This window comes from Anguilla rostrata, chromosome 1 (assembly GCF_018555375.3).
Source record: "Anguilla rostrata isolate EN2019 chromosome 1, ASM1855537v3, whole genome shotgun sequence".
Classification (NCBI taxonomy): Eukaryota; Metazoa; Chordata; class Actinopteri; order Anguilliformes; family Anguillidae; genus Anguilla; species Anguilla rostrata.
In genome coordinates, this window is record NC_057933.1 from 76131152 (window position 1) to 76156151 (window position 25000).

General features: G+C 50.7%; 1 protein-coding gene across 1 annotated transcript in view; it reads right to left on the reverse strand.

The window, feature by feature from the left end:
* The window catches only part of rps6ka1 (ribosomal protein S6 kinase a, polypeptide 1), a 74341-nt gene that overhangs the window by 21821 nt on the left and 27520 nt on the right, over window positions 1-25000 (reverse strand). The window contains 1 exon segment of the mRNA XM_064301697.1: window positions 6124-6177. Within this exon segment, the coding sequence (XP_064157767.1) occupies window positions 6124-6177 (54 nt within the window).

Sequence of the window (25000 nt, forward strand, 5' to 3'; positions counted from 1 at the left end):
CACGCACGTCCATCGGCTCCTCTGACGCACTCCAAAGGCTTTCATCCCAGCAGGGGGTCTTCACCGGGTGAGCACCGGAGAAATGTCACTTTCCTCTCTCTCGCTTTAAAATCATCGCACAGCGCCTGCAGCTACGATAACAGCGCTGTGACTGAAATGCAAACACGCCAAAAAAAACCCCAAAAAAACTCCAAGGCACATTTTTAAAAAATTTAACCTTTTATTTACACAGGGTAGGTTGACAGAGCACACATGGCCTTTCACAGCAATGCCCTGTTAATGCCTGACCTCCACCTACAGACACGGACTGACCCTCCACCTACAGACACACCACCCGTCCACACAAAGCCAGATAAGAAGACGGGGGCGGGGATTTGGCTTTCAGTCCCGAGAAACGAGCGAAGGGGAGAAACCGTGGACGGACGTCATCCGAACTTCCCCCCCAGGCCGCGGTGCAGTCCAGGTTACTGGCACCGATGTGTAAAAACAGAGACGTGTGAAACCACAGCCACACTGTAGTCGCAGCGCAGTTAACCAGCGCTAAAGAGTAAAAGAGGTTTAACCAACACTTCCCACACTGGATTTCTATTACAGAACGTACCTTTAAACCAAAACTTCAGCACATCACAGCTAACCAGCGCTAACAAGCAAAATACCGAACCGACAGTCTCCACACCAGACTTTTAATTACAGAACACACCCTTAAGCTAAATCCTCAGTGCAATTCAGCCTATGGTCCCATTGACAGGTCCCTGTCACGCACACCACAAGCGCAAAGACCAGGGCCATGTTTTTAGCCTGCTTGCCTTCAACAGGACCTGGCTACAGAAGCGCGATGACAGCCTAGTCAGTAAAACTAGGAAATTCACGCAGTTTTTACAGGCCGGCTGTGCGCTAAATGTTCGGTTCCCTCCACGCTGTCAAACGCATGACACGGCCGTTCGTTTCGGTGGACAAACCGCAAAAAAAAAAAAAAAAAAAAAAAGGTAAACTAGAACAAAAGAGCAGGAAACCACCACTAAACCACAAGCACCCACACCCCACCCCCCTCCCCCCCACATCCCCACCCATAGACTGCGTAGTGGAGGTGTCTGATTCCTGGGGGGGGGGTTAGGGGTGGTGGGGTTGTGGCAGGTCAACACGGCCACCACCTGCAATAAGTGACTCCACCCTGCGGCGCACCGATTCACCCCACCCAGACATTGACCCTATGGCATCATCATTAGTGACATCATCAGCCGATCACCCTGGTTCAACTCCCCCACAGCGGCCACAAACAGTTCCCTAAACTCACAGGAACTTGTGACGTGGCTGGAGCCATTCCACGAGGCAGACCCATGTTCTGATGGGCTCGCTGGCCTACTTGGGGGTACAACCAACCCTGCTTTGTCATTAGACCCAGGCTGACTCAGACTACAGCGCTGTACTATTAAATGTCTTCCACTTCTGTAACATTTCATTACATCACAGTCACACGGCAGATGCTCTTATCCAGAGCGACGAACAGCAGTGCAGAACATCAGTGTTACTCATCAGGGCTGGGCGATATGGACAAAATCAAACATCACAATATTTTTGACCAAATACCTCAATACTGATATTGTGATGATATTGTGGGGATGACTATTGGTACTTTCACAAAATTACACAATGATATTTTTGATAAATAATCATCAGCAATGCCTATGTTAAAACTAAGTGGGTAAAGTCAAATAATAGAACAGCTGGAACAGTCAGGGAAGTTCTGAAAATTACATCACTTTACTGTAACGCTGCCTTTAAAACCAGGAAAAGACAACACTTATTCCATATCACGATATTACGATATACAAAATCCCAGGCGATATGTAGTCTCATATCACGATATCGATATAATATCGATATATTGCCCAGCCCTATTACTCATCAGTGAATACAAAAATGCAGCAACACCAACAAGGCACAGAGGCCCATTTATGATCAACAAAAGTGTAGTGCTGACCTAGCATACCGCAATTTCAGATTGCAACTAAATAAAAGTATCACTAGACGAGTAACTCATCTTTACACAGGTACACCTATAAAAGCAACCAGAAGGAAATCCAAGAAAAACAAGAGAGAGAAGAGAAAGGATTTCTAAAGAGGGTGTTCGCGGTCTGTCTGAAGTGGCGAGTCTCCAGTCTGTATTGGCAGCGGGGCAAAAGTTGCTAAAACTCGCTCTGGATGGCATCGCCTGCTAAGTGGTGGCAATGTGGAGTAATGCACTGTAATGCACTGAGTGTGTGTGCCCCCCCCCACCATCCCCTGCAGTGTTATTGTGTACAGCCAATGAGCTCATTTAGCCAGGGTAACTGGTGGAAACAAAAACGCACGCATACACACACCGGCCCTCCAGTACACTCTCTTCTTTAAGAAGAGCCCAAAACAACAAATAACAAACAACAGCGAGCGTGCCGCTCTTACAAAGCGATTCATTAACAATCGTGCAACTTCCTCGTATTCTCAGGCACTAAGCCAAACACGACTAAGCCCGAGAGACATTTCAGACACGAAAACGGCATTTCCTGGTTATTCAGGGGGAAAGAAAACGGGGAAGAAAAGCATGTTCCTGGATGTCAAATTCAAGAACTGAAAAGCAACATCTTCCAACAAACTCGCATCTCGAAAAGGATTTTAAACGACACTGGAGCACTCCTTTCCTGGTTCGCCGAGCGCGACGAGCGCAAGCCACTTCCTGCTTCTGCGATTCTCGCCCGTTAGAAAATACGACAAAAACATTCAATGCAAAATGTTTACCAAGCATTTTGTAGAACAGTAAAGAGGGTCAGCTGTTGTCATTCGCTGTTAACTTCCTGTATGCGGGGGGGTGGGAAGGGGGCAGAAAAAAATGATCCTAACTGACCGTCCCCGAGCTCGAATCTGCAGTGTGGTTGCCGATTGTTGTTGCCGTGGCGTCGGTCGTCGTCCTGGCGTCGCTGACCTCAGAGTCCCCGGTTTGGGTCAGGGCTTTGGTCTGATGCTTCCTGAAGAAGTAGAGCGTGAGCAGTTGGCTCACTTTGAACTTCCTCTTCTCTTTCTCCATGGCGACGCTGCTGACCCCCCCCCTTACCCTCCCCATCCCCAGGACCACCGTCACCTCGAACCCCCCCTACCCCCCGATGCTCCACTATCATCCCAGGACAGCCAGCCTCCCAGCCCCCGCCCCCCCCCCACTTCCTGGCCGGGCAACCAGGACCTTCGCGGTGGTGGAGACGGACGGACGGACGGACAGACACTGCAGCTGCTGTCTTCCAGCCCGAGCTCCTTCAGCTGCAGTCCCCCCAGCAGAGTCAGACAGACAGGAAGGAAGAGTCCTCTATCTGCAACCTAAATACCGACACACCAACACACAACCTGTGCGCGCACACGGAGGGGAGGGGGAGGGAGAGAGAGAGAGAGAGAGAGAGAGAGAGAGAGAGAGAGAGAGAGAGAGAGAGAGAGAGAGAGAGAGAGAGAGAGAGAGCGAGAGAGAGGGAGGGAGGAACAGAGAGGGAGAAAGAGATAAAGAGGGAGAGAGAGAAAAAACAAAGGGAGAGAAAGCAAAGGAGAGAAGACAGAAGAGAGAGCGACAGAAGATCGAGAGAGAGAAGAGATTGAGCGTGACAGGCAGTCTCCACCGAGCTCCTCTTTCCGCGTCGAAAAAGAACAAAGAAGACAAACTCATGCCATCCTGCGCCTCGTCTGCCCACTTCCCCTCTCTCTCTGTCTCTCTTTCTCACTGCGGCCCACACCGGGGATGGCGACTCCCTCATTGTCAACAGGGCTAAAAATAACGGAGCACTTTTTACCGCTGGCGCAACGCCCTGCACGCCCCCCCCCCCAAACCCCCCCCACCCACACCGGCGCTCGGCACCGCCACCCAGAGGGAGCCCATCGGCGATCGATACCATTACGGTAAAAAAAAACAAAAACTGAAGCACAAGCCGCTCGTAAACTGCCACTGCAGAACCTCTTCGGTCGCTGCTGGCCTCCCGCCCTTCGTGAGAGAGAGAGAGAGAGCACTGAGCGCCCCCTGCTGCCCAAGTGGTAATAAAGCGATACGCAGATACATTTTTTTTTAAAAAGAAAAGACTTGCAAAAAGTTTGCTGCCAGGCAGGCAGCTTGACTGGCCTGAGCAGAATGTCCGGACAGACATCAGGAAGCAGGACGGGACCCGTCAAAGCGACGACTCTCAAGGCGAGTCCTGTCCTAAGGGGACGTGTCGGGCGCCTCAAGTGACGGGACGCGTCTAAGCGGAGGAGCTCCTGTCCTAAAGTGGCGCTCGTCAAGAGAACCGGATGCTGCTGTCCTAAAGCAGGATGGGTTGTTGACTGAATGTTGTCGATCCAATCAGATCCTGTGAAGCGATGCCTTGTCAGGCAGTCGTCACCCAGAGGCTCCTCCTTAGCTCCACCCCTTCGGCCCAGCCCGAGAAAGGGAGCGTGGAAAAACTAGCAACCTCACACACACACACACCCGCCGCACGCGCACCCACACACACACACACACACACACACACACCACACACAACACACACCAACACACTCCTGCGACCAGAATGCGCCTCTCGACACAGGCCAGAGGTGAGAGAGCTCCGCGGAGAGGCTTCAGCGCCGCAGAGCTCGCCGCCGACACCTGTGAGATTAGCGATGAGTCACCGGGCACGATGAACCAAAAGCCTAGCCGCGCGACCGACAGCCTGCCGAGCCAGCAAGCGCCGAGAGAGCAAGCACCGAGCCAGCAAGAACCAAGAGAGCAAGCACCGAGCCAGCAAGAGCCAAGAGAGCAAGCACCGAGCAGCAGAACAAGTCAAAGAGCCAGAGAGCAAGCACCGGCAGCAGAACCAGCCAGAAAGCGCCGAGAGAGCAAGCACCGAGCCAGCAGACCAGTCAGAACGCAAAGAGAGCAAGCACCGAGCCAGCAAGAACCAAGCCAGCAAGCGCCAAGAGAGCAAGCACCGAGCCAGCAAGAACCAAGTCAGCAAGAGCCAAGAAAGCAAGCACCGAGCCGGCAAGAACCAAGCCAGCAAGCGCCAAGAGAGCAAGCACCGAGCCAGCAAGAACCAAGCCAGCAAGCGCCGAGAGAGCAAGCACCGAGCCAGCAAGAACCAAGAGAGCAAGCACCGAGCCAGCAAGAACCAAGTCAGCAAGCGCCAAGAGAGCAAGCACCGAGCCAGCAAGAACCAAGTCAGCAAGCGCCATAGAGAACACCGCCAGCAAGAATCGAAGCACAGAGCGCAAAGCAAGCACTGAGCCAGCAGAACCAAGAGAGCAAGCACGAGCTGAAGAACAGCAGAAGCGCAAGAGAGCAGCACGAGCGGCAAGAGCGCCAGGCGCGAGGAGCAAGTCACCGAGCCAGCAAGAACCAAGCCAGCCAGCGCCAAGAGAGCAAGCACCGAGCCGGCAAGAACCAAGAGAGCAAGCACCGAGCCAGCAAGAACCAAGAGAGCAAGCACCGAGCCAGCAAGAACCAAGCCAGCAAGAGCCAAGAGAGCAAGCACCGAGCCAGCAAGAACCAAGTCAGCAAGAGCCATTTAATTAATCGCCTGCCATGTACACGGATTCTGAAATTTCGAGAGCCAAACACACTGCCACCGCGACGCACACAGACGAGGGAGGCGGGGGAGGGGGGGGGCAGGTGGGGAGGTTCTACACAAATGCCCAAGGGTTCCCATTAACTGTGATGGACTAGGTTTCTGATAGGGACAGGGGGATTGGCTGCAGACCAACAAACACACATACCTACTCACACACACCCACCCACCCGCACACACACACACACGCACGCACGCACACAATGCAAAAAAAAAAAAAAAAAGTCATTTTAAAACCCAGATCTGAATCAGAGTCTGACCTTCAAGTAACGAGAGATCCAGGCATTTAAGGTCCCTGGAGGTGCAGCAAGGACATCAGCAGCGTGGTTCAGCTCGACCAATCACACGACTCGGCTCAACCGATCACGTGGTTCAGCTCGACCAATCACACGGCTGCTTTACCAGAAGCTGCACGTTTTAAGCAGAAAGAGCTTCAGTGCAAGGGCCCCGGCAGGGGTTTGAAGCGGGAAGTAGACCTTAAGGCCTGAAGCCAAGCATCCCGAGCCGGCGTCAAGAGGAGGGGAAGTCTTACCTTGGGTTTTACTTTGGCAAAATCCTTCTCTACCCAGGTAATGTGAGATCTGTCCTGTGAAGGAGCGGGGAAGATGTCAGGATTCAGCACAATGCAGCTTGCAGGTTCCCAACGGAAACGTTTTTTTAAATGAGTTTTAAATTTAACCAACAACCGGCAACCGACAACTCGGTTCAGATCCGCAGTGACGACCCGGAGAGCCAAAGAGACGACGACATCGTCCCACTGACTCCCCGACCCCGCTGGATTTAGAGCAATGAGAGGCCAGATGCTGAGAGTCCGTTTTGTGGGAATTTGAACAGGACACCGGGGTTGGCACTCGTATGCTTTCGAGAGAAGAAAAAAAAAAAAAAAACACCACAAGATGTTTAACAACCAGTCACTCAGGGACCATGCTTAACTTCTCATTTGATTGGGCGTGCGCAACCTCCTACAGCACAGTGTCCCCATCGCCGCATTAGCATTTACATACTCGACCTACTTAATACCATGTAAGGTTTGCTTTTTCTTCTTCAATTTTTTTATTTATCTGATCCAGAGGGAAGAGCACCCCCTGCTGGCCCACCGACACAGTCTTCCCCGGAGGTCTCCCAGCCAAGTACTAACCAAACCCTCGCTTGCCACGCTCCAGCTGTTTAACTTCAGATGCGTACAGGGTGTTACGGCTGCTCTCTATCTGTCAGTACGCTTCTCTTAATTCAAAACAGAAAAATGCATTAACAAAGGTGATCAGTGGTCTGTAGCAGTATCACGGGTACTCAACAGAAAGGTCCGTCTGATTTGTATAACAAACAGTTGTTGAAGAAAGCAGAATCCACCCTGTCTGACGGCACCCACCCCCTGCACCTAGAGTTTCAGACCTTGCCTTCGGGTTTCCCGCTTCAAATACCCACTAGCCAAAACCAACAGATACAAACACTCCTTCATTCTGTCAGCCATTTCACTGCTGAACTCCAATAGGAAAAGGTAATACCAGCTGACCACCCAACCACGCTTGATAATATCATGCACTTTACGTTTTACAAAAATGTTTTTTTATGTTCTTACTGTATTCTATGTTTTTACTTGCATTCTATTTACTTCTTATTATATGTTGTATTTAATTGCCTTGGTACTGTTTTCACTGCTGCACAACCAATTGCCCCACTGGGGACAAATAAAGTTCTACCTGATTACTTGACTTACTTGACTCTACGTACCGATATGTCCCAAACAAGGGGGTTTCCCAACTCTGTCCTCAAAGACTCACTCAGTGTGCTCTGGTTTTCGTTCCAAACCACAATGGCAACCTCTGAACCTAATGGCTTGCTAATTGTCAATAAAACGAAAGTTGCGTAGGCTGCGAAGGACCGACACCCCTGAAGGGGATACAAGGGAGACGTTATGGAGAAGAACTTGAACGCATGTTTTCAACAGCCCTTATTTGATCAAGAGGACGTCTGTCAGAGAGATAAGCACGCACAGTGGGTCCCCAGGGGTGCAGCTGAAAACCGCTGCTTGTGGCAAGAAGTGTACAGAGTAACAACAGTGCGTTATTCTCCGTGCTAATAGTTAGTTACTCACTGTGCTAACAGTGCTCTACTCACTGTGCTAACAGTGCTCTACTCCCTGTGCTAATAGAGCTTTAATCCCTGTGCTAACAGTGTGTTACTCCCTGTGCTAACAGTTTGTTACTCACTGTGCTAACAGTGCGTTACTCTCTGTGCTAACAGTTTGTTACTCTCTGTGCTAACAGTGTTTTACTCTCTGTGCTAACAGTTTGTTACTCCCTGTGCTAATAGTTTGTTACTCTGTGCTAGCAGTGTGTTACTCCCTGTGCTAACAGTGTGTTATTCTCTGTGCTAACAGTGTGTTACTCTCTGTGCTAACAGTGTGTTACTCCCTGTGCTAACAGTGTGTTACTCTCTGTGCTAACAGAGCTTTACTCTCTGTGCTAACAGTGTGTTACTCCCTGTACTAACAGTGTGTTACTCCCTGTGCTAACAGTGTGTTACTCCCTGTGCTAACAGTGTGTTACTCCCTGTGCTAACAGTTTGTTACTCTCTGTGCTAACAGAGCTTTACTCCCTGTGCTAACAGTTTGTTACTCTCTGTGCTAACAGTTTTTTACTCTCTGTGCTAACAGTTCGTTACTCTCTGTACTAACAGTTTGTTACTCTCTGTGCTAACAGTTTTTACTCTCTGTGCTAACAGTTTGTTACTCCTGTGCTAATAGTTTGTTGCTCTGTGCTAACAGTTCGTTACTCTCTGTGCTAATAGTTCGTTACTCTCTATGCTAACAGTGTATTACTCCCTGTGCCAACAGTGCATTTGCTCTGTGCTAACAGTGTGTTAGTCTCTGTGCTAACAGAGCTTTACTCTCTATGCTAACAGTGTGTTACTCCCTGTACTAACAGTGTGTTACTCCCTGTGCTAACAGTGTGTTACTCCCTGTGCTAACAGTGTGTTACTCCCTGTGCTAACAGTGTGTTACTCTCTGTGCTAACAGTGTGTTACTCCCTGTGCTAACAGTGTGTTACTCTCTGTGCTAACAGTGTGTTACTCCCTGTGCTAACAGTGTGTTACTCTCTGTGCTAACAGTGTGTCATTGCCTGTCTTCCAGCCATCTAAGGACTATAGCAGCGCTGTGGGCCAATCAGAAGAGAGAAAAGGCTTTTTGTCAATGTTTCTAATCGATCGGGCAGCAGAGAGCAGACCGAGCAGCCCGTCTCTGCTTAGGCCAGTGCAGGGAAGTGTTTGGCTGCAGTCCCCACAAAGACACGTGTGTGTGTGTGTGGGGGGGGGGGGGGGGCAGGATGGGGGGGCACAGGGTGTTCCTATCTCCTCGCAGATGACAGGAAACACTCGTCTGTGTTTCCCCACTTCCTCTACACACATCCGCCCCCCCCCGGCCCCTCCCTCCCTTCCCCTCCGCCCGTTTTCATTGGGCAACACTTTTTCAGCTCAAACTCACTCGCAGTCAGGGCCCAGAAGCAACCCGCCCGCCGCTGGCGGAACCTTCCGGAAGCCGCACGCTAACAGGAAAGAGGGTTCCAGCTTTTGAACGCGCTTGCGCTCGCCCCAAAATGAAAGATGTGTCTTGGAAGCCCTGAGCTCACGGGAGGAAATGGGAAAACCCCCCCCCCCCAAAAAAAAAGTTGTGTGAAAAGAGTTGTCTCCACGCACATCGTTCAGCTGTGCGAATCACGGACGCATCGCAGGCAAAGCGAGTCACGCTTCCGAAAAAACACCAGCGAACTATGCAAATGCGCTCAACGCAAGGTCGGAGACGCTCCAAAACAAGCTTCAAAACACAACGTTAGCAGCTCAAGCTTCAGCATCTGCCCTGGCCCTGTGAATTAGGCAGCGTGCTTTAACTTCCCGTCCGCGCTCGTAGGGATATCTCGCCCCGGCTTCCCACACAGCCGGGGGACTTCACAGATGAAAGCCTAAAAACTTTGACTCACAAAACTCAGCGCAAGTCCCGGGTCTGTTTGCGGTCACAAGTCTATCCGAGTTTTAACGGTTCCTATTTTACGGTCATAAACACGTCAGCCCTTGCCGTAACAAACTGAAAACGGTGTTAAAAATACACACACACACACACACACACACGGTAGGGTTCAAGGGTTCCAGACCAAGACGCCCCTGTTTTACAGCAGTGCCCCTCCCTCCCTGAGCAGAACGAGGGTAAAACCAGCTGGGGACCCTACCCTGCGCATCTGGCTCACACACACTCATACGCTTACCCTCAGCCACCGGGACCCCAAAAAAGGTAAACCCCACCCACTCACACCATTCGCCAGCCTAAATGCGCCCCCAATCCCCCCCCCCGTTCACTCACCAGTCCTGCGACCAGCGCCCACCCCACCCCCCGAAGCACGCGGGACACACTTGCCTCTGGGACGCGAGGGTGCTTGGTACGAAAAATCATCCGCCACATCGCAGAGACGCCCCAGCCAAACGCCGCATGTCACAGCCACCGCCGCTACTGCCGCGCTGCGCGGACTGCACTCTCCGAGGAACTGACAGCGCGCGCGCACACACACACGCGCGCACACACCCCACACACTCACACACACACACACACAGGCACACGCGCACACAGTCCACACACTCACACACCCCACACACTCACACTCACACACACACACACCCCACACACTCACACTCACTCACACACACACACACACAGGCACACGCGCACACGCGCGCGCACACACCCCACACACTCACACACACACACACACACAGGCACACGTGCGCGCGCACACACACACACACACCCCACACACTCACACACACACACACACACACACACACTCTGTTGAAATAGGGAAATGCAGATGCAAAAAGGCGAGTGTGTCAGTAACAGACGGGGGGGGGTAACCGCTTCTTCCAAAGGAAACCACAGCTCAGTCGTCTGAGTCACTCACTGTCCAAGGTGTTATAACACACTCACACTCATACTTACCATACACACACACACACACACACACACTTACCATACACACACACACACACACTCACACTTACCATATACACACACACACACACACACACACACACTTACCGTATACACATACACACACACACACACTTAACGTATACACACACACACACACACACACACTCACACTTACCATACACACACACGCACACTCACCATATACACACACACACACACTCACCGTATACACACGCACACTTAACGTATACACACACTCACACACACACACTTACTGTATACACATACACACACTTACCGTACACACACACACACACAAAACCATACACCACAATACACATTTACTATACACACAAACATACAAACACACAAACAGAAAAACACATGCACACAAGCACACACACAAACGTCCTGCACACGCTCAAAAATACACACACACTTAACGCGCACATGCACGCATGGATAAAAACACACACTTAACGCGCACATGCACGCATGGATAAACACACACACTTAACGCGCACATGCACGCATGGATAAACACACACACTTAACGCGCACATGCACGCATGGATAAACACACACACTTAATGCGCACATGCACGCATGGATAAACACACAAACTGCACGCACATGCACGCATGGATAAACCACAACCACCACACTTAAATGCGCACAGCACGCATGGATAAACACACAAACTGCACGCACATGCACGCATGGATAACACACAAACTGCACGCACAGCACGCATGGATAAACACACAAACTGCACGCACATGCACGCATGGATAAACACACAAACTGCACGCACATGCACGCATGGATAAACACACAAACTGCACGCACATGCACGCATGGATAAACACACAAACTGCACGCACATGCACGCATGGATAAACACACAAACTGCACGCACATGCACGCATGGATAAACACACAAACTGCACGCATGGATAAACACACAAACTGCACGCACAGGCACGCATGGATAAACACACAAACTGCACGCACAGGCACGTGCACACACATTCACAGGTGAGGACAGAGAGAAAAAGGTGAGGTAGGAGAATGGAATGTGAACAGGAAAAAAAAAAAAAAAATTTTAAACTCCCTGTATTGGGACATTCTTCAAGAACAGAATTTGCAAAACTTCAAAAAAACCGGAAGCAAAAACAAGGCCAAATAGCCCCCGTCCCCCAGCAAACCCAACCTGCCAATTCAGAAGGTAAGAACTGAGGTCCCATCGTTGGGCTCCGCACTGAGCATACAACTTTCCACCAGGCCCCAGACCTCCATAAAACATGCAGCACTCCCCCCCACCCCCCCACCCCAAGCCTGTGGCACAACCGTTCAACCCGGGGGGTGGGGGGGGGGTGGCAGGCAGCATCCCCAACATCTTCAAAACCCTCCACAAAATAAATCCCTACAGAACGGAATCCCCGGATTAAGACAGGGTCTTTGAAAAAAAAAAAAAAAATAAATAAAATAAATAAAAAAATCACTTGTCATCGTCTTCAGCAGCAACCAACAAGGGCTCTTTCATTCAGGGGAACGCAAGTCAATGACTGTGACCTGCTTGGGGTGTGCAGGTGGAAATAAGCATTAGGCCAACTCTTTTACCACACGTGAGACTGCAGTGTTTTTATAAATACAGGGTCCCGGATGAATGAATGAATGAATGAATGAATGATAAATTAGGATGCCTGAGGCACACGTGTACGTGCACACACACACACACACACACACACACACACGCATGCACGCACCCTAAACACACGCACATACACACACATTCCACACACGCACGCGCACGCACACGCACACATGTACAAGCACACTGAGCCTCTTATGACTTACAGAAGGGTCCGGTCGCATTTCGACGCACACGCACGCGCGTTCGTACACACGCAGATACACGTGTGCACGACTGTACAGTGGAGTAAGAAACACGGAAGCGCAAACCGCAGGAAAAAAAGCTAACTCATCTCCGGGGCACTGGTCCATACCGCTACTGAGACATTTTACCGCCAAATGAACAGTCACATCTCCAATGTTTCCCAACACTTACATGACATTCCACATCACTTAACACGATAATAGAAAACACTGTAAGGTAAATGTGGCCCTCCAGTCTGCCCCAGAAGACTCAACAATTGTGAGTCATAGATGAAGAACTGGGAGTTTGAATAATAATGACTCAAAAAAAAAAAATAAAAAAAAAAAAAAAAAATCATCTCATTTCTGAAGTTCCAGAACTGGACAGCAGAGGGCAGCACAGGCCAAACGTCAGTAGTCATTCCGATAACAGAATAACCGACGGCTTAGCCAAGTAAGGACATGTTCACTCTGTTACAGAGTCAACACAGCTACCAAGCCTTGAGCTCTGTATTAGCACTTCCGCGAGAGTGTGTTTGAGAGAGAGAGAGAGAGAGAAAGGGAGAAAGACAAAGAGAGAAAGACTGTGTGGGTGAAAGACAGCCAGACAGACAGAGCGAAGGGGGGGGGGGGAGTATTCTGGTGGGGATGTCGATATTCTGTTCATCTGAAATTGAGTCCAAGCCCTGCATACACAGGTTTACATTACTCTCTCTCCGTCTCTCCTTCTCTCTCTCTCTTTCTCCCTCTCCCTCTTTCCCTCCTGCTACCTCACCTCACAGGAGAGCAGCAGCTGAGAACATTCCTCAGCGGACTCCTCCCAGACAACTCTCACGACAAAAAAAAAAAACGAACCGCTCCAGACCAGCGCTTTGGCGTCGACGGCATGTGGCGGCTCCCCGGAGGCCGAACAGAAAGAGAAGAGCCGCCGCATTCCAGAGGATTCTGGGATTCCTCGCAGGCGCGCGCGCGCTCGCGGTCGGTCACACACAGCTGGCCGCCGCGGCAACGTGTCGCCGGCACGCCGCGGCTCGCCAGCCCCAGAGACCCGCCGGAGAGAGAGGCCCGGATTCGTGTCTCCCAACCGACAAAAAAACAAAACGTTTTTAAAAAAATAAAATAAAAAAATTTAAAAAATCAATCAGAGATCTTACTGGTCAGTGCGTTTCATTTGAGGGGAGACACAAATGTAGGGGTGGGGGGGGGATCCAATTCAGGCGGTGAAATATTAATGAAGCTGCAGTCTCAATTCGTCACATGATCGATTTCCTTTAATAACACGCCAGAGTTTGTGATGGTACCAGCCTTGGGCCTCTACTGAGGGGAAGCCTGACTGATCTGCCATTTTGAGTGTGTGTGTGTGTGTGTGTGAGAGTGAGAGAGTGTGTGTGAGTATGTGTGAAAGTGTGTGTGAGCGTGTGTGTGTGTGAGTGTGTGTGAGAAAGAGAGAGTGTGTGTGTGAGAGAGTGTGTGTGAGGATAGAGTGTGTGTGTGTGAGAGAGTGTGTGTGAGAGATAGAGTGTGTGTGTGTGTGTGTGAGAGAGTGAGAGAGTGTGTGTATGTGTGAAAGTGTGTGTGAGCGTGTGTGTGTGTGTGGTGTGTGAAAGAGAGAAGTGTGTGTGGTGAGGTTGTGTGTGGTGGTGTGTGGTGTGTGTGTGTGAGAGAGTGTGTGTGTGTGTGTGTGTGTGTGAGAGAGAGAAAGTGTGTGTGAGTGTTTGTGTGTGTGTGTGTGTGTGTGAGAGAGAGTGCGTGTGTTCCGAGCAGCACCGAAAGTTGGCTACTCAGAAAAATGTACCCCATAAATTGTGGTGTGAAGAACACAGGGAGCGCCCTCAAACTGCCAAGTGGACCTAATTTAGATCCCTTTCCCGCCTTTCTGCAGAACGGTGACCTCACACTCGGCGTTACCGCGGCGATCAGAAACAAGAGTCAGCACGAGCGCAGGGGCTTCTTCGTACCGAACTCTCGCTGGGCCCGGCACCGAGACCCCGGTGAGGTAAAACGGGGGTCTGGACACCGTCGAGGGGAGTCGGGAAACTACCGATTACATTTTTTTTTTGCGCGTCAGAAAACGCCAAGGTAAAATAACTAACTGAAATTAACTAATCCTTCACACGCCAGGAAGAGTCTGCTACAATTTGAAAAGAAACATCCATTTGCTCCCCTGGATATTCTGAACAAAAATCCCTTCTGTCACCATGACCGTATGTTAGCGGTTTTCGCTAAAAATCGCACAGGGGACCAGCAGTGAACGTTTAAAAAGTTTTCTTTACCCACATCCGAACAATTAAAGCACCTGAGAGATGATTAGATCCAAAGCTTAGTTCCAACCGCTGCAAAGATTCTGCTCTTTTCTGCAACCCTCCCACCCCCCCCAACCCAATGGAAGTACACAGTACAGCCCCCACCCCATAGTGCTGGCTATTCAGTCGTTCGTTCGGCCTAATAATAGTAATAACCTGTGAATAATGTATGAGAGCGAATATTTCTCATGTCAAACTGACCTCTGCCTGAGAACCGAGATTTATGTGCTCGAGGTTATACATTTATTTATACGCATTTATTTTACCTTCACCTTCGCCGCTAAGGTTATACAGAGGCCTTCACCCAGACCAACCTCTTTTTTTTTTCTTTCTTTTTTTTTTTGGAAACTTCCCTTTGTTCTAAAGCAATTCAAATGAAGTCCCTTTTTGTGCAGAGGCAAGCTGGCAGTGCCACAGCCGGGAATGGAACCAGCAACCTCTGCTGGGACTAACAATCCCAGCTCCCTAACCACTGCACCGCACCGCACTCTTCTCACAGTCGCGATGTGCTGTGAAGGGTTTTGGATGGGGGGGGGGTGGAGTGGGAGTCGTGAAGCGAAAAGGCTGTGGGGTGGGGGGTGGGGGGGGTGAGAATACGTGTTCATTCAACGGTGAAATTGGACTCGCTCTCGAGAGGTTCGACGATGACGCCGGCGAGTTCCAGACGCGGCGGTAAAACACGGCGACGGTGACGGGCCTCGGCGACCCCTTTCAACCGCCGAGGACGCTGGGAAAAAAAATAAACAAAGACAACGCAAAGCAGAGAGAGCGAGTGAAGGGGGTGGTGGGGGGAGAATGACAAAACACGAGAGGGGGCGGGGCATAGGGTGCCGGGCAACGAAGGACTCAGGGGGCATGAGAGGGTACTCTGATAAGGGAGGGGGTGGGGGGGGGGCACGCATGAGCGGGGCACTTAACCCGCCACTGATCGACGAAAATAACAAGTCAAAGGAAGACGGGCGAGACAAGGTCTCAACGAGCTTGAACAGCTGGAGCCCTCGTGATTCAACGCGGAGACGCGAAGCGCGCAGACTCCGGAACTCAACTCTGAGCTGACGTCAGTGGCCTGCAGTCCGCAACGCGCACGCTAGCCGACGCGTTCAGCCTCGACGCTCATCAGATCAGCAGCTGCGATTCATCGAGACTGCAGCCCCAGCGGACACGCGACCGTCTCTGGCACCGCCTGCGAACTCGCCGATGGGCTTTGCACACGACTCGACAGGCTTTGCACACGTCTCCACGGCTGTGAAATGCGGTTCGAAGGAGGCACAGAGACCTGCGCACGCACGCACAATGAAGCATTATAAGGGACAATGAAGCTTCATAAGGGTTAATGAAGCATCAGCTGCGCTGCTGACACATCAGAGGATTCATAAACTGAACGCCAATGAACTTAACAGAAAAAACCTCATGGAACATTAACAGTACTTTTTTAAAAAATTATTCATAAATTAAATTTTAATTAATTTCCTGGATGAACAGAACCGCCCCATCCTCCACTGAGTTCACACGTCTGTTTCCCGGGTGACCTGACAGCCATCAATCCCAGGACACTCAACTACTACTGCTGGCTACGTTAGTGGCTGCAGTACCCCTGGCTACATTAGCGGCTGCAGTACCGCTGGCTACGTTAGTGGGTGCATTACCGCTGGCTACGTTAGCTGTTGCATTACCACTGGCTACATTAGCGGCTGCATTACTCCTGGCTATGTTAGCGGCTGCATTACCGCTGCATTACCGCTGGCTACATTAGCGGCTGCAGTACCGCGTCATTCCTGCGTTCGGGTGGAAACGCGGTGCGTTGGGCTTCGCCACCCTGGAGAGTGTGAATCAGAAGATGAAGGCTGGGCGGGATGAATGGGAGAATCTCCATTCAAAAATGACTGGGATCCGTGTGAATGGCAAAGGATGGGTGGATTATTTATCTCTTCCTCCTCACTCATTCTCTGTCTCTCTCTCTCTCCATCTCTCTCTCTCTCTCTCTCTCTCTCTCTCTCTCCCACACCCACACCCACTCTCTCTCTCTCTCTCTCTCTCTCTCTCTCTCTCCCACTGGTATGTGCAGCGGGTGGGGGTTTCAAAGGTTAGCACGGTAACCATGGTAACCAGTCTCACGGCAGAACTCCGTGATAGAGTATTTGGCAGGAAGGCAGTGGGGGGGGGGGGGGTGTAGCAGTGTGACAGGCAGCACACACTACCTTTACAGCGCAGCTCAGAAACCAGACCAGACAGTAGCGGGGTGCCTGTGTTGTGCGATGGTTAGGGCACGGGGGTACAGGGGTACAGGGGCATGGGGGTACGGGGGTACAGGGGCATGGGGGTACGGCGGTGCACAACCTAAGGGCCATAGGCTCACGTTGTATTCCCTGGGAGGACGGTGTAGTCGTACCCCTGAGTAAGCTGCTTGCGTAGTATAAGGTACTAGCTGCGCAGATGGACACCGTGTTGAAAGGCAAAAGCCGAAGACTGAGCTTCGGCTAGACGCCTGTAAAGTAACATCACGTAACGCCACGGCTCGTAACGAAGGGGGTTTCAATTAACTGCTCAGGAGCGGTGTTTAAACTGACAGGTGTGACCGGGTTACTACACCAAGCTATTTTAATTAAGTGAGTTTATTGCAGCCGGTCCAAAAAAAAAAGAGATTTAGAACCAGAACCAGAAGCAGGGTGGTCAGGTGGGTCTGGTACAGTCAGTGCCGTAGCGGCCAGGCTGGCACAGTCCATCTGTTATAGCCGGTACTGTACGGCCAATCTGCTCCGGTCAGCCTCTTAAGACTGGCACAGCCCATGTGTTAGTCAGTCTGTTACAGTGAGTTAACAGCCCACTGAGAGAGCGAACTGCAGCCACGCGCACACACACACACATACACACATACATACACACACATACATACACACAACACACACAAACACACACACACACACACACATACATACACACAAACACACACACATACACACAAACACACACACACACACACACGCACACACACACACAAACACACACAACAAACATACAACACACACACAACACACACACACACACACACACACACACACACACACACACACACCACACACACACAACACACACACACACACAAACACACACACACACACACACACACACACACACAACACAGACACACCACACAACACAAACACACACACACACCACACAACCAACAACACACCGCACACGCACCACACACACACAAGACACAACAACACACAGACACACAGACAACACAAAGCACGCACGCACGCACAATAACACAGACACGCATGCACACACACAATCAGACACACGCAAATGCACACATATACACAAAAACACACACACGCACACTGGATTTAATTTCCATAACGGTTTTCTAAAGCTCATTTTAATATCTTCAATTTCCTTCTGTTGTTATTTATTTATTTATTTATTTATTTATTTATTTATTTATTTATTTATTTATTTAAGTCCCGTGGTTTCTGCGGGGATGGCAGATTCTGATTGGCTCGCGTCGGTGCAGTAAACTGTGAAACAGCAGCGGCCAGCGAAGGGACGGGCGGTGAGTTACGCACAGCTCGGTTTAAAAGAGGGGCAGCGGGACGGATCGGGGAGCTGGGGCGGGACGGGACGGGACGGGACGGGACAGGAGAGACTGATGGCATCCGCAGAGGAGGAGGCGAACGGGGCGTGGGGGGGCTGCCCTTCATAGCTCAGGAGGTAAGACCGATTGTCTGGCAGTCGGAGGGTTGCCGGTTCAAACCCCACCCTGGGCATGTCGAAGTGTCCTTGAGCAAGACACCTAAGCCCTAACCCCTAACTGTTCTGGCGAATGAGAGGCATCAATTGTAAAGCGCTTTGGATAAAAGCGCTATATAAATGCAGTCCATTTAGCCTACCATTTACCATTCATCGGTGAATAAAACCGCACTACGTTGTGGCATGATTGGATCTTCTGTAAGTGCCTGGCGGAGGCGGTCCCTCATCGGTGATTAAAACCGCATTACGCTGCGGCACGATTGGATCTTGTGAAAGCGCCTGGTGGAGGCGGTCCCTCAGCGGTGATTAAAACCGTGCTTTGTTATGCTCTGGCACCAATGGGAAGCTTTGTAATAGTCCAGCACATCTCTCCGATAGCTCAGCTACAGGGAAAGAAGAGAGGAGGAGCTGAGGCGAGACAGAGAGAGAGAGAGAGAAAGAAACATGGAAAGACAAGCATATGGGAGAGAGATGGAAGAACAGAGGAGAGAGTGTGGAAAGAGAAAGAGAGGTCAAAGAGGGAAGGATGTAGAGATAACAGGAGAGGGAGCAAGAAAATGATAGGTAAAGAGAGGGGGAAGATAAGAGGAGGTGAGAAGGAGAGCGAGAAGGTGAGAGAGTGAGAGAGAGAGAGAGAGAGAGAGAGAGAGAGAGGGGGGGAGAAAGGGAGAGGGAAAGAGAGAGCGAGAAAGGGAGAGAGAGAGAGGGAGGGAGGGAGAGAGAGAGAGAGAGACAGAGAGAGAGAGAGAGAGAGGATGGGAGGGAGAGAGAGAGAGGATGGGAGGGTTCTCTCTCTGCTGCAGACAATCCACAGTTCCCGGGCCCCATTTATGACTCCCCGCGGAACGGCAGCCAAGAACCACCATGCTAATTTATAACCGCTGTCCCCTCCCCCCCCCCCCCCCTCTCCCGCCCACACCCTCGCCCCTGTCACCCACAAGCTACTGTACAGGACCCCAGAGAAAGAGAGCTCAAGGGTGGTGCTAATGGAGCGTGTCGGGCAAACATCGGCCCAAACAGGACGCAGGGATATATATGGAGGCAGGTGGAGAAAGAGGACGCGGAGATTAAAGGTTAACAGAGTGCTGCAGTGGCTGCGGGTTTCTGCGAAGGGAGGTGGCAGTGATGTCACCTCACAGAAAAAATAAATAAATAAAAATCACACAGGAGCTCCGCACCAATCACGGAGTACGATGCAGCACCCGGCACAACAACAGCCATGGCGATTGGTGGACACTTTCTCGCTATGCTTCTCTGCATTCTCTGTGGGGGACCACCTGGGATGATGAAGCAAGGATAAGACAGACGTGATGTCACCTCACTGGACAGGCTGTGCCAACCAATCACCGTTGATGATGTTCCATTTGTTGTTACCAACGCACCTTGTGATTGGTGGAGCTCCTCTCTAGTCTCTATTTGAAAGCTGGTAGCCATAGAGCATTCCACGGTGGTGACACCAATGCCTCATCCATATTTTACCGCCCCTGGGAATTACCAGGAAGTAGCCAGAAAGTATCCACCAATCACCATCAGCCCAGAAGCTGTTGGCTGTTATCAACATACAGCCAGTGAAGAAGGGATATCAGTTTCCTACAGTTTCCACAGCTGACAACATGGCCGCCTCATCCTCGTCTGTCACTGCCGGGGGGGTTGATGGAGGCGAGCGACGTGCAGAACTGTGGGTAGATGCCGGCGAAAAGAAGGCGCAGACAGCACTCAAAAAAAGCCAGCATTATCCGCACACTCATTTAAAAAGAAAAATAGATACATAAATAAATAAATAAATACATATCTGATTTTTCTTTCGGGTGTGGAAAGAAAAAAACAACCCTGATACGGCTGGAAAGACGAGCAGAGATGACAGGACTGCTAAACAGGCTTTTAGATCAGCCTGTTAGTGGTCCTTTCATCATTTTGAGCTGCATTTAAAAAAAAAAATTGAATTAAATACAGGCCTGTCGGATCTGGAATCAAAACCATTTTTCTGCAAATGCAAAAGCGGAAGTGCACATCGCCGGAATTAACACAAAGCCACCCAGCAGGCAAGCCCGGTGCTTTTAACAGGACCTTTTAAATGTAAATTTAAATGTATATGTAAAAAAAAAAAAAAAATGAACGTATACATACATACATAACCGTCTCCCACTAATGGGGTCATTTAAAACAGTCTGACTAAATGGCATCTTGGCACAGAAATCTGGTCTTGGCTCCGCTACAATGCCATTATAGTTCTTAAGACTTACGGGCACACGACTGCCCAGGGGGAGTCTTAGGGCTAGCACGAAATGAGGTGCTTCCATCCATGCCAACTGACACCGTCCCACCCCCAGAGAGTGCCGAAGACATTCGGTAGTGTGTGAATCTAATACCAGACCATGGGGTCCATCCACACACTGGAACAGAGCCTTAACAGATACCAGACCATGGGGCTCATTCACACACTGGAACAGAACCTTAGCAGATACCAGACCATGGGGCCCAACCACACACTGGAACAGAGCCTTAACAGATACCAGACCGTGGGGCCCATCCACACACTGGAACACAGCCTTAACAGATACCAGATTGTGGGGCCCATCCACACACTGGAACACAGCCTTAACAGATCCAGACCTGGGGCCCATCCACACACTGGAACACAGCCTTAACAGATACCAATGGGGCCCATCCACACACTGGAACGAGCCTTAACAGATACCAGACCATGGGGCCCATCCACACACTGGAACAAGCCTTAACAGATACCAGACATGGGCCCATCCACACACTGGAACAGAGCCTTAACAGATACCAGACATGGGGGCCATCCACACACTGGAACGAGCCTTAACAGATACCAGCCAATGGGGTCCATCCACACACTGGAGCAGAGCCTTAACAGATACCAGACCATGGGGTCCATCCACACACTGGAACAGAGCCTTAACAGATACCAGACCATGGGGTCCATCCACACACTGAAACAGTGCCTTGCAAACACCAGACCATGGGGCCCATCCACACACTGGAACAGAGCCTTAACAGATACCAGACTATGAGGCTCATTCACACACTGGAACAGAGCCTTAGCAGATACCAGGCCATGGGGCCCATCCACACACCTGAACAGAGCCTTGCAGACACCAGACCATGGGGCCCATCCACACACTGGAACAGTGCCTTAGCAGATACCAGACCATCCACACACTGGAACAAAGCCTTAACAGATACCAGACCATGGGGCCCATCCACACGCTGGAACAGAGCCTTAACAGATACCAGACCATGGGGTCCATCCACACACTGGAACAGAGCCTTAACAGATACCAGACCGTGGGGCCCATCCACACACTGGAACAGTGCCTTGACAGATACCAGGCCATGGGGCCCATCCACACACTGGAACAGTGCCTACCAGATAACAGATCATGGGCCCATCCACACACTGGAACAGAGCCTTAACAGATCCCAGACCGTGGCCCATCCACACACTGAAAAGCCTTAACGATACCAGATTGTGGCCCACCACCCTGGAACAGTGCCTTAACCGACCCAGATTGTGGGGCACCACACCCCCACATTCCCACAGACTTCAGCCCTTCCCAATTGCCCGTTGACAGAATGTCCTTTCACGCACCTCCTGAACCTGCCGCAATCCAACCACAAAAACCTACGCTACCAGCACTTCGCGCCCTTTTTTAACCCCCTCCCAACAACCTTCGAACTGGACGGCATTACACTTTGCAGACGTTAACGCACAGATTTGAAAGCAACCCCTTATTAATTTGGAAGGAAAATGGCAGACGGTGATTGTGTGCTGTCCACAGCGAGAGGATAACGGCGTTCTTCCAAACCATCTGAAGAATTCAAAATGAACGGATCCAGGGACACTGCCATAGATCACTCCAACCCTAACAAAGCATACTTCATTCAACAGCTAGAGCAGGGCTGCCCAACTCTGTTCCTGGAGATCTACCGTCCTGTAAGTTTCCACTCCAACCCTAACAAAGCACAGGTCATTCAACAGCAACCTTGGTAAAAGAGCAGGGGGCCTAACTTGGTCCTGGGATTAGTCGAGGGTTCACTCGACCTAACAAGCCACCTAATTAACGCTAGGCAGGCTGCCTAAACTGTCCTGGGGATCTGCATCCGTAGGGTTCATTGACCTAATTTGGCCTTGGTAAAGAGACAGCAGGGGAAGCCTAATTTGACCTTGGTAAAGAGACAGCAGGGGAAGCCTAATTTGACCTTGGTAAAGAGACAGCAGGGGAAGCCTAATTTGACCTTGGTAAAGAGACAGCAGGGAAGCCTAATTTGACCTTGGTAAAGAGACAGCAGGGGAAGCCTAATTTGACCTTGGTAAAGAGACAGCAGGGGAAGCCTAATTGACCTTGGTAAAGAGACAGCAGGGGAAGCCTAATTTGACCTTGGTAAAGAGACAGCAGGGGAAGCCTAATTTGACCTTGGTAAAGAGACAGCAGGGGAAGCCTAATTTGACCTTGGTAAAGAGACAGCAGGGGAAGCCTAATTTGACCTTGGTAAAGAGACAGCAGGGGAAGCCTAATTTGACCTTGGTAAAGAGACAGCAGGGGAAGCCTAATTTGACCTTGGTAAAGAGACAGCAGGGGATGCCTAATTTGACCTTGGTAAAGAGACAGCAAGGGAAGCCTAATTTGACCTTGGTAAAGAGACAGCAAGGGAAGCCTAATTTGACCTTGGTAAAGAGACAGCAAGGGAAGCCTAATTTGACCTTGGTAAAGAGACAGCAGGGGAAGCCTAATTTGACCTTGGTAAAGAGACAGCAGGGGAAGCCTAATTTGACCTTGGTAAAGAGACAGCAGGGGAAGCCTAATTTGACCTTGGTAAGAGACAGCAGGGGAAGCCTAATTTGACCTTGGTAAAGAGACAGCAGGGGAGCCTAATTTGACCTTGGTAAAGAGACAGCAGGGAAGCCTAATTTGACCTTGGTAAAGAGACAGCAAGGGAAGCCTAATTTGACCTTGGTAAAGAGACAGCAAGGGAAGCCTAATTTGACCTTGGTAAAGAGACAGCAAGGGAAGCCTAATTTGACCTTGGTAAAGAGACAGCAGGGGAAGCCTAATTTGACCTTGGTAAAGAGACAGCAGGGGAAGCCTAATTTGACCTTGTTAGTTCAGGTCTCTAGACACAGAACGAGCACAGAACGGCGTTATTGAGTAACTCCCCTGAACAGGAAGTGCAGGCGTCGAACCATGTCCGCCACAGTCATCCTTATCAGTGCCTCTGCGACAGGAACTCAGAGCGGCTTCAAACCGAGAGCCAGCCAGACCTCACGCAAAGCCCACTCAGACAGCTCTTTCACAAGGAAAAACAAGACGACGTCTGCTTTCTGAAAGACCGACACAAAAAAGCGAGAAAGCGTTTTATAGCTCGAGGTGGACCTTCCCCCCTCCCTCCGGCGACGCAGAAAGAAAATTGAATTCTTCCTCGTGTCACACTGCTCCACTCTATTCAAGAACTATTCAAGAGCGATGTGGGCTATGCCAGTTTTTCACGAAGTTAACACGCTTTCTGAAAGGATGCCTTTTCGCCCACCAGCGGTTTCTAAAGGAGGAAATTAAACGTGGCGAAGAGAAGAGAAGCTCTCCGGCCTCACTGTTGACCTTCAAAATCGATTAATTTTTTTTTTTTTTTAAAGGAGCGGAAGGGGAATCGAATGCGGAGGCATCCGAAGACAAGGGGCGACTGGGGCGACTGAGGCGACAGAGGACGCGGCGTCCGACGCTCGCGCTCCCGGGGGCCGGCGGGTGCCGGAGATCGCTCTGCGCGAGCGGGCGCGGGGGTAGCCGACGGCGAACGGACTGAACGTTTCACGCGGCGTTCAGGCTCCGATGACGCCCCTGTTTCTGCGGCTCCGCTCTTCGATACTGGGAAACCTTCACAGCGTCCAAGGCCGGCCTGAAACGCCGCAAGAGCTCCTGGAAATGGAAACTTTTTTTTTTTTTGTTGTCTCTTCGCTCTTCGTGTAGGCTATCGCTATCGTACCCTATCTGAACGTCTCTATGGAGACGATTCGGGGTTTCCGGGCCTCACTGAAGTGGCGCTGAAATCGAGGGTAACGCAGGCCCGCCCACGCCTCGGAATGCCCGGGAGAAACGGCACGCGATCTCCTAACATTTAGAGAGGGGAAAAAAAACAAAAAAACAAAAAAAAAACGCAACAACACGGGTTGGTTTGCACCGAGTTTTAAAACAAACAAAAGGAGGCCAGTCTTGTTTAAGGCTTCAACCTCTCCCTACAGTCTTTCTTTTTCCATTTGTGGCTGTCCATTTAAATAAATAAATTAATTAATTAATTTTAAAAATCGCATTCTCTCCTCTCTCTGTAGCGCGGACATCAATCGCACAGAAATGCCCTTTGATGTCAGGACCCAATCGGACGGCGGGTCGCTGACTTCAATCGCCTCCGGACCAATCGGGCGGCGGGCCGCTGACTTCAATCGCCTCCGGACCAATCGGGCGGCGGGCCGCTGACTT